General features: G+C 36.8%; 2 protein-coding genes across 6 annotated transcripts in view; both read left to right on the top strand.

Annotated features, from left to right (window-relative positions):
• The first annotated feature begins 159 nt into the window (after positions 1-159).
• sdcbp (syndecan binding protein (syntenin)) lies at positions 160-7,939 on the top strand. Its single transcript, XM_051114978.1, has 9 exons — positions 160-367; positions 833-920; positions 1,054-1,156; positions 1,701-1,807; positions 2,871-3,032; positions 3,309-3,484; positions 4,494-4,665; positions 4,809-4,900; positions 5,049-7,939. The coding sequence occupies exons 2-9, from the start codon at positions 870-872 to the stop codon at positions 5,101-5,103; spliced, it is 918 nt and encodes a 305-aa protein (XP_050970935.1). The 5' UTR covers positions 160-367; positions 833-869; the 3' UTR covers positions 5,104-7,939.
• Positions 7,940-9,048: 1,109 nt separating this feature from the next.
• Positions 9,049-15,595, top strand: part of unm_hu7910 (un-named hu7910) — a 38,758-nt gene continuing 32,211 nt past the window's right edge. For 4 of the 5 annotated variants that reach the window (XM_051114128.1, XM_051114127.1, XM_051114122.1 and 1 more), the window contains exon 1: positions 9,049-9,208. In XM_051114128.1, coding sequence (XP_050970085.1) covers positions 9,169-9,208 — 40 coding nt within the window. In that variant the 5' untranslated portion in view covers positions 9,049-9,168. The remainder of the gene's footprint in view (positions 9,209-15,595) is intronic. The other variant, XM_051114124.1, reaches the window with a different exon arrangement.

Below are 15,595 nucleotides of genomic sequence, written 5' to 3'. Positions count from 1 at the left end.
GGATGTAATGTATTGCAGCACTCTCTCGTTGTCTATCATTATCATTATCATCATCATTATTATAAAAAAAATGTTATTATTTAAAACTCTTGCAGTCCAACAGGAAAGTACAGTCCAATGTACTGCAAGCACAGCTATTTTGGTCGAACGAGGGCGCTCACTCAGGGGAGATGTGCTGACTTGCGCTCGAGTATATGCTGTATTCCATTTCCCTCATCCAGGACACCCGCGGACATTACATTCATTACCTCTGAGATCCTGTGAACTAAATCAGCTCTCATACGTTTACTATCAAATAAACCCGGACCGACGAGCGCTAAAGCTATTTAATACTTTGTTTGTGCTCCCAGGCTTCTGCAGCGTCAAGGTGAGTGCGCATCATCCTGGCCGCATTTATACAAAGCATCAGAAAACGAGCTAATGTTGACTTGTCACATTCACAGCTATTATGTATAAACATTCATTATTAAATTATGCTGTCTTTTATTATATATTCCACTAACGCGGCATAATCAGTCTGTACATTCAAGAAACAAACATTCCTTGCGCGAACGACCAGCAGCCTATTTAACATTTGACACCTTATTAAAGCAAAAATTACTGTTTGACCTCGATAAAATTGTTAAGTAATATGCGTCTGCGATGCACACAAACACATGTACAGCGACAACGAAATGTTAAATAATAATAATAATAATAATAATAATAATAATAACAAACAAATAAATAAATAATAGTCTGTGCTATTTTCTATGAGGTGATTTATGTCTTTAGACAGTAAATTAAATAGCATTTCTATTGTTACATGAACTAAACATGAACATTTCTTCAGGAAATTAATCCAGTGCGCTCCAAACAGCATAATAACCATGTCACTGTATCCATCTCTCGAAGACATGAAGGTGGATAAGTTCATGCAGGTTGGACATTTATTTATTTATTTATTTATTTATGTATGTATGTATGTATGTATGTATGTTTGTTTGTTTGTTTGTTTGTATTTAAAAATATATATCTAATTATCCAAAATGTAATTTTACCCCTTTTCTGCAGGCTCATAACACCCCCACTGTGAGCCCATTAAAGGCTTTACCTCTTCCTGAACCTTCCAGATGCCAAAATGAGCCTTACTATGATTCAAAATCTGAAGAGATAGGTAAGAATCAGATACGGTGCTGTACATGTATGATTACATAATCTATGACAGAAAAGAGGCTTAGATCCTAAAGTTGAGCTTCAAAGGGTGGCATGGGTACCTCACAAGAGGCTGTAGAATATATGGTCACACTTTGTTTTGGGGACCAAATTTATTTATTAACCACAACTTCAATAAACTCTTCAATAAACTGTTTAATAACAGTAAGATTGTTGTTAAGTTTAGGTATGGGGTAGGATTAAGGGACCTAAAATATGGTCATCCATAATAAGGCATTAATATGTGCTTTATAAGTACTAATAAACATCTAATATGCCAGTAATATGCAAGGTAATAAGCTAATAGTTAAAACTGGTCTCTAGTGTTGCCATATATATAGGGTTTTTACAGTTTTGAACAATCAGGAAATATTACGGAAATTTCAAAAACTAATAATTTCAACTTGGGAAACCCATGGAAACAAATAAATTTGAGTTATCAGATTTTTCTCACTTGCATCCAATGTAGCTTAGACCATTTTAATGTTGTCTGTCTCTCTCTTTAGCTACTTCTAACAGGTTGTACCCTGAGCTGAATGAGTTTATGGGTCTAAATCTCAGTGCAGATGCTCAACTAACTCTCTCATCTTCAGTTCCTGATGAGACCAGTGGGGTGAGTGTGTCTGAGAACTGCTCATCAGCTTATCCACATTTTAAAAATAAAAACAACACATTCTCTTGTGAAAAAAGTGCACTATGCATGTATTAAAAAAAGAAAAGAGTACTTACTACAGAAAGAATTTACCAAGGAAACAGGAAATAAGCAACAGGAAATGTAAATATACCACAATGGAAAAAGTATATAAACTTAGAGTCCAAGAAAACTCCCAACTAAGAATCCTAGAAAACATAAGACATATCACAATTGGGACTTAAATACAACTTTATATGTAATTTCGTAATTAATTCCATGGTCTGTGAATTATAATTATATATTTATAGTTATTATTGCTGAAAGTACTGACAAGCATTTATGGTAAACTAAAATACACTGTATTTTTTTTTTTTTTTTGCATTTTCTGTAAAATAAGTTCACATATTTGTTTCTCTGAAAACAATGCTACAGACAAGTATTCTACTTTTAAAATGTGTGTTCCATGTCGGAATGTCTGTTTTTTGTTTTGGTCTGTGTGTTTCCGCCCACTGCCATTTTACCCAAGAGCATTTTGATGCCCCGGGTTGCCAGTTGATGGAAAACACAGCGTATTGGAAGCCAGCAAATGAACTGGGTCAGAGATTGCAGACTCTACGCAACATAAAGTCTTGGGATCCATCTAAAAAGCTCTATGACCAGAAGAATATTAAAACGTGGATAAATCAACATTGCCTTCCATTGTCAGTTGCACCCATTCCTCTAGTCTAGTGTGTCCTAATATGGCAACCCGCGAGAGCATCGAGTCTGAGGAGAAGGAAGTAGGACAAACGACTCTCTCTTATATTTAAAATTTTGGACTGCAGTACCCTTTTCAAACTATAGCTATCAATATTACATACCGCACCCTTAAGAAGCTGTTTTTACTTTACTTTTTGAAAATTACTTTTATTGGTATAACGTAATGCCAGGTTGATTGCAGGCACTTTAAATAAAACATCTGAATGCATGAAGTACATTTTGGGTAATCTGACAAAATAAATTTTGCAGTATAGTAATAATATATTCCCCAATGTGTTTTTAGGCTGTTAGTGTCTGGACACCCGGAATAAGCTGGGCGGCAGCCCCCATAACAGGAAGTGACCTAGGGGTGAAGAGAGCAGAGATTCGACAGGGTGTGCGGGAGGTGGTGCTGTGCAAAGACATGGATGGGAAGATTGGCCTCCGCCTCAAAGTCATAGATAATGTATTTCTATCATATTATGAATACTTTAACTTTTACATTTAATGTCATTTATTGATCGAGATTAAGATAAAAACAAAAGTGTTCCAAAAAGAGAAAATCTATTGCAACATGGCAGTAGTCTGCACTTTTTTATATATATTTTTAAAAATGTATCAAATATTTAGATATTTAAAGTATTCTATGTTTTAAATATTGACATCTATATTTACATCATAGCATTACACCCTGAAAGTATGATGGTGATCTCTAATTCACATTTCCAAATGTGTGTTTCAGGGTGTGTTTGTGCAATTAGTGCAGGCTAACACTCCTGCAGCACTGGCAGGGCTGCGGTTTGGTGATCAGATTCTGCAGATCAATGGCAAATCATGTGCTGGCTGGAGTAGTGATAATGCACATAAGGAGCTTAAGAACTCCAACCCAGAGAAGATCACTTTGGCTGTGCGAGACAGGTACACACACATGCACACACATCAAACATAGAGCATTTTTGGAGGTTTCAAATACTCTGCACAGTGATGATACTCGGCAGGTTTCAAATACTCTGCGCAGTGATGTTTTATTTATGAGGATCAGGTTGTCATGAATTATTCATGAAGAGGTCAGACACAGGAGGGTGTGTGTATGTAGTTTTAGCCTTGCAACTATACAGCAGTGCAAACTGTTGATGTAAACTATTGTTGATACCCAGAAGTATGTATGAATCAGAAACACTCAGAGACACAAATTTGTTAAAGGGGAGCAAGGCCCAAATTTTAGTGAGAATGAGAAAAGACCTTGAGTTGGAATTCAAGCTTGGGTCACTGAGCATACACTAGTCACTGCTACGCGATACGCGAAAGTACTGCAGGCTATGGCTCTGAGTGAAGTATAAATTGCACAGAAAACAATGTGGATGGAAGCAGATTGGAACAGACAGGACTTAAACTTAGGTTGCTAAAAGCACAACCATGTTATGTGTCTGGGTGCTGCTCACAAGGCTGTTCGCACTGAGGCACTGATACTTTTTAACGGAGAGAGAGAATCATCCAAAAGGCATTTATGTGCTCTTTTTAGGTGAACCTTCTTTGTGTTTAGGTCTGTTGGCCTATTGAGTTTTCTGAAGAAGTCTTGGTTACATATGTAACCCTGATCCCCTGAATATGGAACAACTCACTGCATCAGTAGTCGATGCTATGAAAACACCCCAGGATGTGACCAGTTTAAGTGATTCTGTCCCCCACACTCTTTCGACACATTGTCACCATTCCTATTTATGTTGTCTGGTGTTGATCTCTTAGATATGTAAACTATATCCAGGCAGAGTAGTACTTAAAGTCATTAATATGTTAGATTGTTAAGGAAAAATGCATGAATAAGAAAATAAAAGGTATTAGGCATGTGTGTAGCATGGTATACTATCATGTGCATGTTCATTATGCAATTATAAATCAGCATTAAAAATACTATTACTGTTTGCAGGCCATTGGAACGAACTGTCACTCTTCACAAGGACATGAACGGGCAACTCGGCTTTCTTTTTAAAAAGGGTCGAATCACCTCAATAGTAAAAGACAGCTCAGCTGCACGTAATGGCCTGCTTACTGATCATCAGATCTGTGAGATCAATGGTCAGAATATAATTGGACTGAAGGTAAATAACATCAGTATTTTGCATTTGTTGGTTTTCCTTTCCTTCTCCTTATTAACATTATGGCCCTGTAAAGCATAAGCAGGTGACTTAAAGAGCTGATTTCAATTTAAGCTACTTTCCTATCTTTTCTTCTCTTTGATTAGGACTCCCAAGTCACAGACATCCTTAATTCCAGCGGAGGTGTTGTCACAGTAACTGTGATGCCAGTGGTTATCTTTGAACACATGATGAAAAGGTATGGAAAATAAACTCTGGGTGGACAAAACCCAATGCCAATCAGCAGTCTATTCATGTGAAAGTATCTATTCACTGAAAGTATCTTATTTTCCCTTCTTTTACTGCCTCTCACAAATGTGTTCTTAACGTTCTCTTTCTCAACACAGGATGTCCAGCAGTATTGTAAAGTCACTCATGGATCATTCTATTCCTGAAGTGTGAAATCAAACTGTACAACTGAGGACGATTTGGCCACAGTTTGGAGGGGTCACATTTTGTCTGGAGCACAAGTTTAGTTGTGTCCACAATCATGAGATTTTATGTGTTTATGTATGTTTGAGAGGTTTTTGTCAGGCAAAGAAAGACAAGGAGCAAGGAGAACATGAGATATATTTGCTTCAGTTTTTCCTTTAAATTAATAGTGTACCCAAAAATGAGAAGTTCTGTAATCATTTACTTTTCTTTATGTTGTTCTAAACCCTTACTCATGTATCACACAAAAGAAGATATTAGGCCGTATGCAGAATGTTCACATTGTTCTTTTCTTTACACTGAAAGTGGGGTTGAAAGCTTTTGAACCTAAAAAAATACAGCAAACTGTGAAAGTAAAGTAATTTATACAGTTTACTGTGCTACATTTTATCTCATATGAAGACAAATATAATGTGAAACACACTGAAAGTCATTATGCACTGATAATAAAATTGACTATTCTTGCTCTCTGCCATAGCTGTCAAATGTCATTCACACTTCTGAATATTAAAACTGGTTCATCGCGAGCAATCATGAGACACGCAAAAACCATTATTAATGTCAGTATTAGTATACATAAATGCAGATAGGGAGATGTCTAGTTTTATGACATATTCACAGTGCTTTTTTGACTTAAAGTGCTCTGTCTTCACTCATGTCCTCATTTTATTTTGTAGTGTGAATATTCTACTTAATATCTGGAACAACATGAAGATGAGTAAATTTAGACACATTTTCATTTTTGGGTGATGCCTTTATAATTTATCTATTTGTTCAAGCCATGCTGAAAAAAAAAGAAAAACAGCTAAAACAAGCCTAAGCTGGTTGGCTGGTCTTAGCTGGTTTAAGATGGAAGTAGCTGGTTTTAGGCTGGATGGCCAGCTAAAACCAGTGAACCATCTTAGACTGGTTTTAGCTGTTTTTTGTTTGTTTGTTTGTTTGTTTGTTTTGTTTTCAGCAGGGAGGGTACCCCCAGTGTTAAGACTTGTATGGCTTAATGTAATGAAATTAATTATGTCCCTTACTGAAATATGTAGTAGAAAACCCATGACAGATTTACATTATTTAAAAAATCCACATTGTTTTATACATATTTAGACTATGGGGGTTAGGGGCACTATTAATTCTTTGACATGAAATGGTGGCACTGGGTAAACTACTGGCCCTACCTGTTTTACTGCAACACTACTCGGAAGATTAAATACTGATATGATGCCACATTGTGCAACGTTTGGTTGTAATTTTCAGTCGAAGGGCAACAAGAGAAGCAATTTAAGCCTTCACTGCTTTTCCTAGCAATAAGAAGAGGAGAAAAGAATGGGAAGATGCCTGTAAATGAATAAAACTTCCTAAAGACCCACATGTTTGATCTTTCAACTTTAGTCCTGATGCCTTTAAGGCTGTTAGTAGACCACAGCTACTGAAATCATTTACAAATGACAGAGACAAATGCTTGTCATGATGCCGCAGCCACTGAAGCAGGTTCTCACCCCAGATTTTACTTGACATCCAGGGACGTTTAGACTCTTTGTGGGGAGAATTGATGGTACGGAATTTGGTTTAAGCCTATGCTTATATCCATTGCCACCTGTAAGCTCTTTCAGTAGCTGTGGTCATCGTATCAGTATTTTATTTTCCCAGTTGTGTTAAAATAAAAATAGCAACAGGTAGGGCCAGTAGCTCTCAGAGTGAACAGGTCATAATGCCGTACCCATGGTCCAAAATATGTATAAAACGATGTGGATTTTTTAAATAACGAATGTTTTATTGGTTTTCTACTACATTTCAGAGAAATAATTTACATTATATTAAGCCATACAAGTCTCAATACCCGGGGTTTGCTTTAAGCTTGAAACTTATTTCAATTTTGCGCAAAAAGCATTCTGAATTATCATCAACATGCATTACAGCATGCTGATGCTGTAAATCAGTCATAATAATAATGCTGTTAAAATTACATTCTAAGAGTCATTTAAAAAACTATGCACTCCTGAAGATAGTTTTGTATATATATAAAAAAAAAAACTACAGAATTTAGAGATGAATTATATGACAACTTTATGTTTAAGAGTTATAATTGCAGTACAGTTTTGTGCCCGTTTTCTTCTTGTTGTTCTTCTTCACATTTTTTATGTTTGTGTGGCCTGTGTGGTTTAGTACATAAAACACAATAGTTTTCTTTCCTCACCAAAATTTGTTGTTTTCTTGGTGTCTCTGCAGACAGGACTACTATTATTTTCACTGGTTCCAAATTATAAAATTATGCTTTTTATTTTTAGCAACATAATAAATTTAAGTGTAAAAACATAAATGTATTATTAGTAGTAGTACTACTATAATAATATAATTTTATTGTTACATTTTTAACCCTCTATGGTATGCATTATTTTCTAACAATGAAATATTTTTTCACATAAGTTTTTATTACATGAAATAGCTTTAATTTGGGTTTGAGTATTTAGGAAAATGTTGTAATATGGCAACAGTGTACCGCAATGGAAAAATACTTTTTCTATTAAATTATGATTTTCTTTTCAATTCAAATGCACATTTCTTTTAGAAATCGATGCATCCAGTCTTGATTTCCATCAAAATCTGCCACACGCACATACAGACACATATACACATGCACAAACGCACTGATTATTACGGTCACTGAAGGCTAACTCATCCTCCTTGTCATCACATGGAAGAGGCAACTCTGCACTCTTCCTATTGCCCTTTCCATAAAATACTGCTGTATGCATTTTTTGAAAAGACTAAAGAATTTCCTTATTTATACACATATACTACAATAAACACTTCAAATAAATAAATAATTGCAATCAAATTATTGATGTTACTATCTATAAAAAATCCCAATGGGGAAATACATTACTTCAGTTCCACTGTGGTATGGCGTTGCCATATGGCAACATTGATATTTTCTCATTTTACAGAAAAACTATGTTAGATAATATTGATTTCAGAATAAAAAATTGTAATCTACTAACCAAAGATGATGCAAAAAAAAAAAAAAAAAACATTGAGAAGAGATGTTCAGAAATTAGGTTTACAGAGCAATTTCTGCAGCAGGTGTCCTCTATGTTGGGGTGACAGTGGAAAAAAAAAGTGTTTTGGAGGCACTTTCAAATGTCATGTGGCTTAAAAACAGCACATCATTGACTACCTTAATGCTGGCCCTTTATATTAACATATTGCAATATATTGTATTTTTTTTGTATTTTTTTTTTTTTTTCAGAATAACAGAGAAAATAAGTAGAAAGTAATTGCTGCCATATGGCAACTCCGTTCCATAGAGGGATAAAATAATTAGAATTAGAAATTGCTATAGTTATTATAATAATAATTATAAATTATACTATTTTAATATAACTCCAAGACAGATGTAAATTCAAACTTTTGTACCTAGACAGTGGCATACAAATTTCTAGGAATTCTGACAAAATATAAATTAGCTAGATAATGTTGCCTTGGTCATATATAGTGTTCGATACATAAAAGAAAACCACATTTTTTAATTTTGCAAGGCATACAATCACATGTACGTAACTAATGAACATAAGACACTGAGAATACAGCACTGACCCCTAGTGAGCAAGTGGCATTTCCACAACTGACCCAAGTGTTTTATCAGACATTCATTACACTAGGGGTCTCCAACCCTGAAGATCTTGCAAACTTAAGACAAAAATGGTTTTGGAGAATAAAGCATTATGTTTTCTTTTTGGTTGTAAATTAATCATACTGCTAAACTGCGCATACATGTGAGAGAGACCACAGACGGTTGTCTGTGTATGCATCGTCATCAGATGCAGCCTCCTGTTTGAGAAGTACCCTTGAAGTATTTTTATGATGAGAGCTCGATGTACAGTAGGTGGCGGTATGCGCTTACGACACCAATCCACTATTAGACCCAAAGAAGAAGAGGAAGAAAAGGTTTCTGCACAACTCACAATCAGAAATGCAGAACTTTTAGATTGTGAGACTAACCAGTCAATAGCTAGCCTTTTCAGACTCTCTCCGTCTGTTATCATGAAGCAGAAGAAAACGGTTCGCAACCAGGCCAGAAAAGGTAACGTTAAACAAGATTTCGCTTCATACAAGTAAATTGTTCTTTATGCGGGCCCCAATACATTGATTCGGATGCTTTCTATTATGCAGTGTTATTTAAATAATGTCTCAATTCAGGTGTTACATTTATACAGCAGATACGCGCATACATGATCAAAACATTTCAGCGCTCATCCACGCAGTATAGTGAGAAAATGTTTTTCATCCAGAATGGGGTGGATGTTTAATGATAGAGGTTGCAGAGATTAAAGCAGTATACACACACTCTTTCTGATACTGTGTGTAATTTAAAATAATTTCAGTTCTCTTACAAGAAAGTATGACCATACTATGACCATACAATAAGGTAATCATTCACTACCATGGCATTTTGGTGCTCCAAGGTAACTTACTTCTGTTGTACTACTTTGTTACATATCCATTTTTACATAGTCTACATGTTTTGTTTGTTTGTTTGTTTGTTTTGTTTTTGTTTAAATAGTTTTTGACAAAGTTTGTCAGTTACAAAGACATATGAATTATTAATAATGAGCTTAAAATGTCTTAAAAGTTCTACAGTGATTTTCACTGATTTAAAAATCCTGATAGACCTCTGACAAAATAAGTGAGAGCTTAAAGTCAGCTTCAAGTGGGCAGGGCAAGTAGATGGAAGTAAAACTCCTAATGGGTTGTACATATCTTGGCCTCTCATTGGTTTATTACTTAAAAAAGGAACAGTAAATTCAGTGTCACAACTTTTTTATTAACTATGTTTACATGCAACCAAACAGTCCTGTAGTAGGCACATTGTTGACTCATTTGGACTGAAAAACCTCATTTTGGTTGAGCTTGATTCTAATGGAATTTTAATCAAATTGGAAGGGATGATTTAAGCATGAAATGTGTAATGTGATCAACAGGGAAAAAACGTAAAAAAAAATTGTTGCTTAACAGTTTCGATACTTAATAAGTATTAAATTAATAAGTATTACATATTTAAAATAATATATATATATATATATATATATATATATATATATATATATATATATATATAATAAACTGCAGACATAAACAACATGCAGTTTCAGCCATCTAAAAAAAAACACAGCTTGTGGTTTTCAGTTCCGGTCCCGGTGCCTCACTGCTCTGCACAATTTGTATGTCTCTCTTATCTAACAACCTAATTCAGATCAAAATCAAGTCCCACTCTACATGTTTTCCTCATTCAAGAATTATTTTCACATAAATACACATGGGCCAGTTGTTCAAAAGTAGTCTGATTGGATTATGGCCATCGTATTTGATCAAATATTGAAAATGGGTTGTTCAAAAGAAAAAAGGATTCTAAATTTGTATTAGATCATAAAATCCAATCTTGGTTTTGATCTAGATTAAATCCTCAGTTTCTGTTGTTTAAAAAATTTTAGTAAGATTGGGATACTTTTGATCAAAAAATAAATAAATAAACAAGGATTATTCTGATCCCAGCAGAAGGGTGGATTTCAGAAGCAAAAATGTAATATCATTTTTAAGCTGGTACAAAAAATACAACATTTTTCACATGTGATATATCCCCAAACAGCTGTCAATATCAAACAAAAATATTATATTTAATTTAAAAGTTTTTTTTTTTTTTCATCAGAGATGGACCAGTCAGAAGTAGTTATTTGTGTAAATGCAATGCAAAACTGGAATGCAAAACATTGTGCTGTTGACATGAAATATTGTCACCAGTGTTAATAACAACCCAAGCAATCCATACATATAAATAAAACAAATAATTTCAGAAATTAAGTTATGTGTAATAAAATGGAATGACACTGGGGAAAAGTATTGAACTACTGAAATTTCTTTAATATTTTGTACAAAAGCTTTTGTTGGTAATTACAGCTTCAAGACGCCTCCTGTATGGAGAAACTAGTTGCATACATTGCTCAGGTGTGATTTTGGCCCATTCTTCCACAGAGTCTTCAAATCGTCTGTGGGCCTCATCTATGAACTCTGATCTTTAGCTCTTATTTTCCAAGATTCAAGTCAGGTGATTGGCTGAGCCATTAGCAGCTTTATTTTCTGTTTCTGAAACCAGCTGAGAGTTTCCTTGGCTGTGTTTGGGATCATTGTCTTGCTGAAATGTCCACCGTTTTTTCATCTTCATCACCCTGGTGCTGTAGGTGCTGGGACTGAACTAGCTTGCCTTTTTGCACTTTCCTTTCTTCATGTGTTCAGTTCTTTTCCCTGTGCTATTCCATTTTATTACACATAACTAAATTGTTTAAATTTATTTCTTTTGTTTGTATGTATGGATTACTTGGGTTGTTACTAGGGATGCAACAATACAGTTAGTCCACGGTTCAATACGTACCTCGGTTTTTAACCATGGTTTTCGGTTCGGTTCTGATAGCTTGCCACATCAGTGTGTTTTATTTTAGTTTTTATTTTTTTTGCATCTAATTAACAACAAAATACTCCCGTAAACTTCTGTACACTGGAAAAAGCGTGGATTATTATATGTCTTCCGATTTTTACACAAAATAGGATAAGGTTTCATTCATACTGGACTCCAGAGGGGGCCCTCGTGCAGAAAATCCACATATGCGTCAGAGAGATAACACTGATGACATTCCAGCCAGGAAATCTCTAATATGGGTAAAGTCATCACTATTGCTGTAACTGAATAAAAGCAACGTATAACATTAAACATTTTGAATGATGAAATGTAAGGACAGCAAACACTTGTCTGCAATAATATATGGTTTATCTGTGTTCTTCAAGCCATCTCGGGTATTTTCAAAATAATTAAGTATATTTGTAAGCCATTGCTAATCGACATACAGTATAGAATATATTGTCTGCCTCATTCTATAATAAGAAGCCACATCAGATCACAAAAGGAAGTTATTTCAAACACTCGACTGATGCTGTGAAGTAAAAATAAGTTATAATGTTCCCTTTTGTTGGACAACAAGTTTAGAAAGGCTTATCATTGCATTTCATTAAAAGGGAAGATGCACTGCAGGTGTTGCGTTTTCAAATATAAATGGGGAGGCGTTTCCTCATCTCAGCACGTGAAATCACAGGCACACACACAGCAAATTTCGAGAGAAATAAAACACGGAAATTATTTAAATGCAAAACTGAAAAAACGCAATTCACAAGCGCGCATTGAACCGTGGATGTTGTACCGAACGGTTCGATATTATATTGAGTATTGTGACATCCCTAGTTGTTACCAACATCTGGTGGAAATTTTAAGTCAACAGCATTTTTGGAGATATATTTACTGAGAAAAATGGTGATGTGGTCAATACGTATTTTACCCGCTGTATTATGAAGGTGTTTTAGCATCATTTGCATTTAATACAGCTGCCAGACTTTGCATAGATTCATACAACTTTTGAATAGTTGATTGTTGTCTATACAAACATCTGCCAGTTGCTTTAGAGATGTTAAAGTAAGGAAACAGTTTCTCACTCTTCTTTTCAAAAGCTTCCCACAGTTGTTTGATAACATTTAATTCAGGTCAGCTAGCTAGGGCAGATGTTCGTCTAGGTGCTCTAGATGTCCAGGTTTATAATCATGACACCATTTTTTTTTTACATTTTGACAATAGTGTTTGTGATTAAAGTTTTAGCAGTTGCAGCTCTTTCATGGATGATGTCTTTGTGAAGTTCTCTCTGTGGTCAGTTTTTGCAGAAACCAGGTCTTCAAGGTGAAAATTGAGGTTTGATGTCACTTCACTGCAGTAGTTAATTTGAAAGTCCATCTTAGTATTTGATCATCCCTATCATTTGTTGTTCTTCTTTGCTGAGGAATTCTTGCCATGCTTTTTGTGCAGTCATAGTCGTAAAGGCTGTAGTTTTAACAGCACCAGATAATTGGACTGTTAAGCTTACTGCTAAACAGGCTTTCATGATTTGCTTTTTTCAGAAGTCACCCATTTCACCCGTGGCTTGTACTAAACACTTCTGAACACAGCTTAGTTCACAGCTAAGTTGTTGGTGTTGTTGTTGTTGTTGTTCCCTCCCCACTGCAGCCTACATGAATGATGAATGATTTATAACAATGGGTGTTCACATTATTTTGTCACATTATTTAACTTTAATTTTGGGAATGTACAAAATATACAAAGTGTATTATACATTTGCTGTAAGGCTACAGCAAAACATAGGCTGCCCATTGGTGTGTTGATGCATAAATAAATGACAAGTTAATTTAGATGTATTTGATACACAACATTGTTTCAAACCTCATTAGTCCCTGTGTGTGCAAACCCAGGTTGATGTTTGAATAATGAAGAAAAAAAGCCTTGGGAGAAACCAGGTAACACCAATTTGTCCGTAAATGACAGTACCCTTCTAAGGGAACATCGAACTGGGTCCTCTAGGGGTCACTATGGGGGAATGCCTTCTGCGTGACTCGTGTTTGAAGCCTACATCCAAAAAACGTCGATAGCATTGGCCGGCGACAGCACATGACGTCACTACTGGCACAACTCGTCGGCATATCACAAGAATACAACATTCTCTTCTTCGTTTTCAGGGGACTGTTTGGTTTGAAGCGAGTGCATCCTAGTATAAGCTATATTTCTTCCCTTTGCTATGGCGAGCACTAGTAAATCGTATAAGAGGTGTGTGGTTCCGTGTCTGCGTTATCTGACACCAGATGACACATACAATCTTTGTGTTATCTTTTTGGGCGAGGAACATGCACGTGATGTCCTCGAGGGGGCAGTTTGCGTTCACTGTGAGCGTTTTTTTTTTTTATGAAAACACTCTTGTTTTTCCATCTTTCCGAGGAAGGAAGGGCAGGAATCTGCTCCCCGTGGTTTGGGTCCTGCCACTGCTGAGGCACGGAGGAAACTGAAGTCATGGGGTTCGCAGGCGGACCTGGCTGATGAGCTGAAGAAGGAGCTTTCTCTTTCTTGCTCATTGATCATGGACAAGAGTGAGCTGCTGGATGATGATGCATTATCCTTTACATCATCTACTGGGCTTCTGGCTTCTGGCCAGGAAGAGCAGGAGATGTCTGAGAGTGAAGAAGCCGAGGCTGAGCTCTCTCAATCCTCCTGCCCTACGTACTAGGGCTGCACGATAAATCGAATGCGATTGTGAGGCACGCTTAGTCAGTAAAGCGGGTACTTTGATTAGTAGCAAAGCTCCATCACGTGCGTTCAGCTGGAGCGGCAGTTAATACACAGAGCCGTAAATCACTGACAAGCTACGCAAAATCGCGCTCATAATCGAATGCGATTCATCTGCGATTATGAGCGCGATTTTTTTTTTTTTTTTTTTTTTTTTTTTTTTTTTTGCGTAGCTTGTCAGTGATTTACGGCTCTGTGTATTAATTGCCGCTCCAGCTGAACGCACGTGATGGAGATTTACTACTAATCAAAGAACCGGCTTCATTGACTAAGCGCGCCTCACAATCACATGTGATTTATCGTGCAGCCCTACTACGTACACTGATCTGCTGGAGGTTATGGAACGCGCAGTGGAGATGCTTGACTTGCTGTGGAAGCGGGCGAAGAAGGTGGCGCCGCGGGGTTGTCTTGATGAGCGTTACCATTCACTTCGTATATGCTCCCTGATGTCCTGGCTAGGCTTTGCTTAAAGGAGCTGCCTGACCAGGACACACTACCCAGATCTTGCCCCGAGAAGCGTTTTCTGGGTTGAGTAACTTCCACCACAACCTTCATGCAATATTCTGAGTTTGGGCTCCTCTCGCTGAGGCGTTGAGCAGCTCCAGTCTTTCTCTCTTCTGCCCTTTCGGTCGAACCAGTGCCTCGCCCCTTTGAGGAGTGGGTTTGAGAGCACGGCCTTCCCTGAGGTGCCAGTAACAAGTGTTTCTGAGGAAACCCTTCCTGGTTCCTATGACTCTGAGGAGCTATAGCTCTTTAGATTTTATGTGGCGATAACAGCTCTCTTTTTGGGCCTTGCTTGGCCCCTTCTGATTTGTTCTACCTTATGGTCGAGCCAGGAACTGCTCCCCTGTATATGAGGGTAAGCTATGAGACCTATTGCTCCCAGTTGAGCCATGAGAGCCTGCCTCAGCTCGAGGGCTAAAAGCACCATTTCCGCTTATGCAACCATTCTGTATTACCAAACGGTCCTGTCCAGCCATTTTTGATGAGACCCTTCTACTACCTTGTTGAAATGTCCAATCCCCTGTATGGCAGGCCTTGGGCCATTAACAACTCGTGCTGGTCAGGTATGGCTTTTTCTCTCTTGCTGGAGAGGAGCCCTCTGTTTGAGCTCCGTGGCAATAACTTCCAATATCTGGCCGCTTGCTGCCTCCCTGATGAGTTTGCCCATTAATCGGTTGAGCTTAAGTGTTGCTCGCCTCATCCTAGAAGGTCTCCTATGAGCATGCTGCTCTCAAACTGAGCATCTGAATTCCTCTCCTTATT

Source organism: Labeo rohita, chromosome 7 (genome assembly GCF_022985175.1).
Source record: "Labeo rohita strain BAU-BD-2019 chromosome 7, IGBB_LRoh.1.0, whole genome shotgun sequence".
Taxonomy (NCBI): Eukaryota; Metazoa; Chordata; class Actinopteri; order Cypriniformes; family Cyprinidae; genus Labeo; species Labeo rohita.
This window is presented reverse-complemented; position numbering and strand designations above follow the sequence as displayed.

What these genes read in the sequence shown, in the direction of transcription:
- sdcbp (XM_051114978.1), top strand. Translation starts at nt 870, where the DNA reads ATGTCACTGTATCCATCTCTCGAAGACATGAAGGTGGATAAGTTCATG. An exon ending in ACTTTGGCTGTGCGAGACAG is followed by an intron (nt 3,485 to 4,493) that starts GTACACACACAT and finishes TACTGTTTGCAG; the next exon opens with GCCATTGGAACGAACTGTCA. An exon ending in TTTGAACACATGATGAAAAG is followed by an intron (nt 4,901 to 5,048) that starts GTATGGAAAATA and finishes TTCTCAACACAG; the next exon opens with GATGTCCAGCAGTATTGTAA.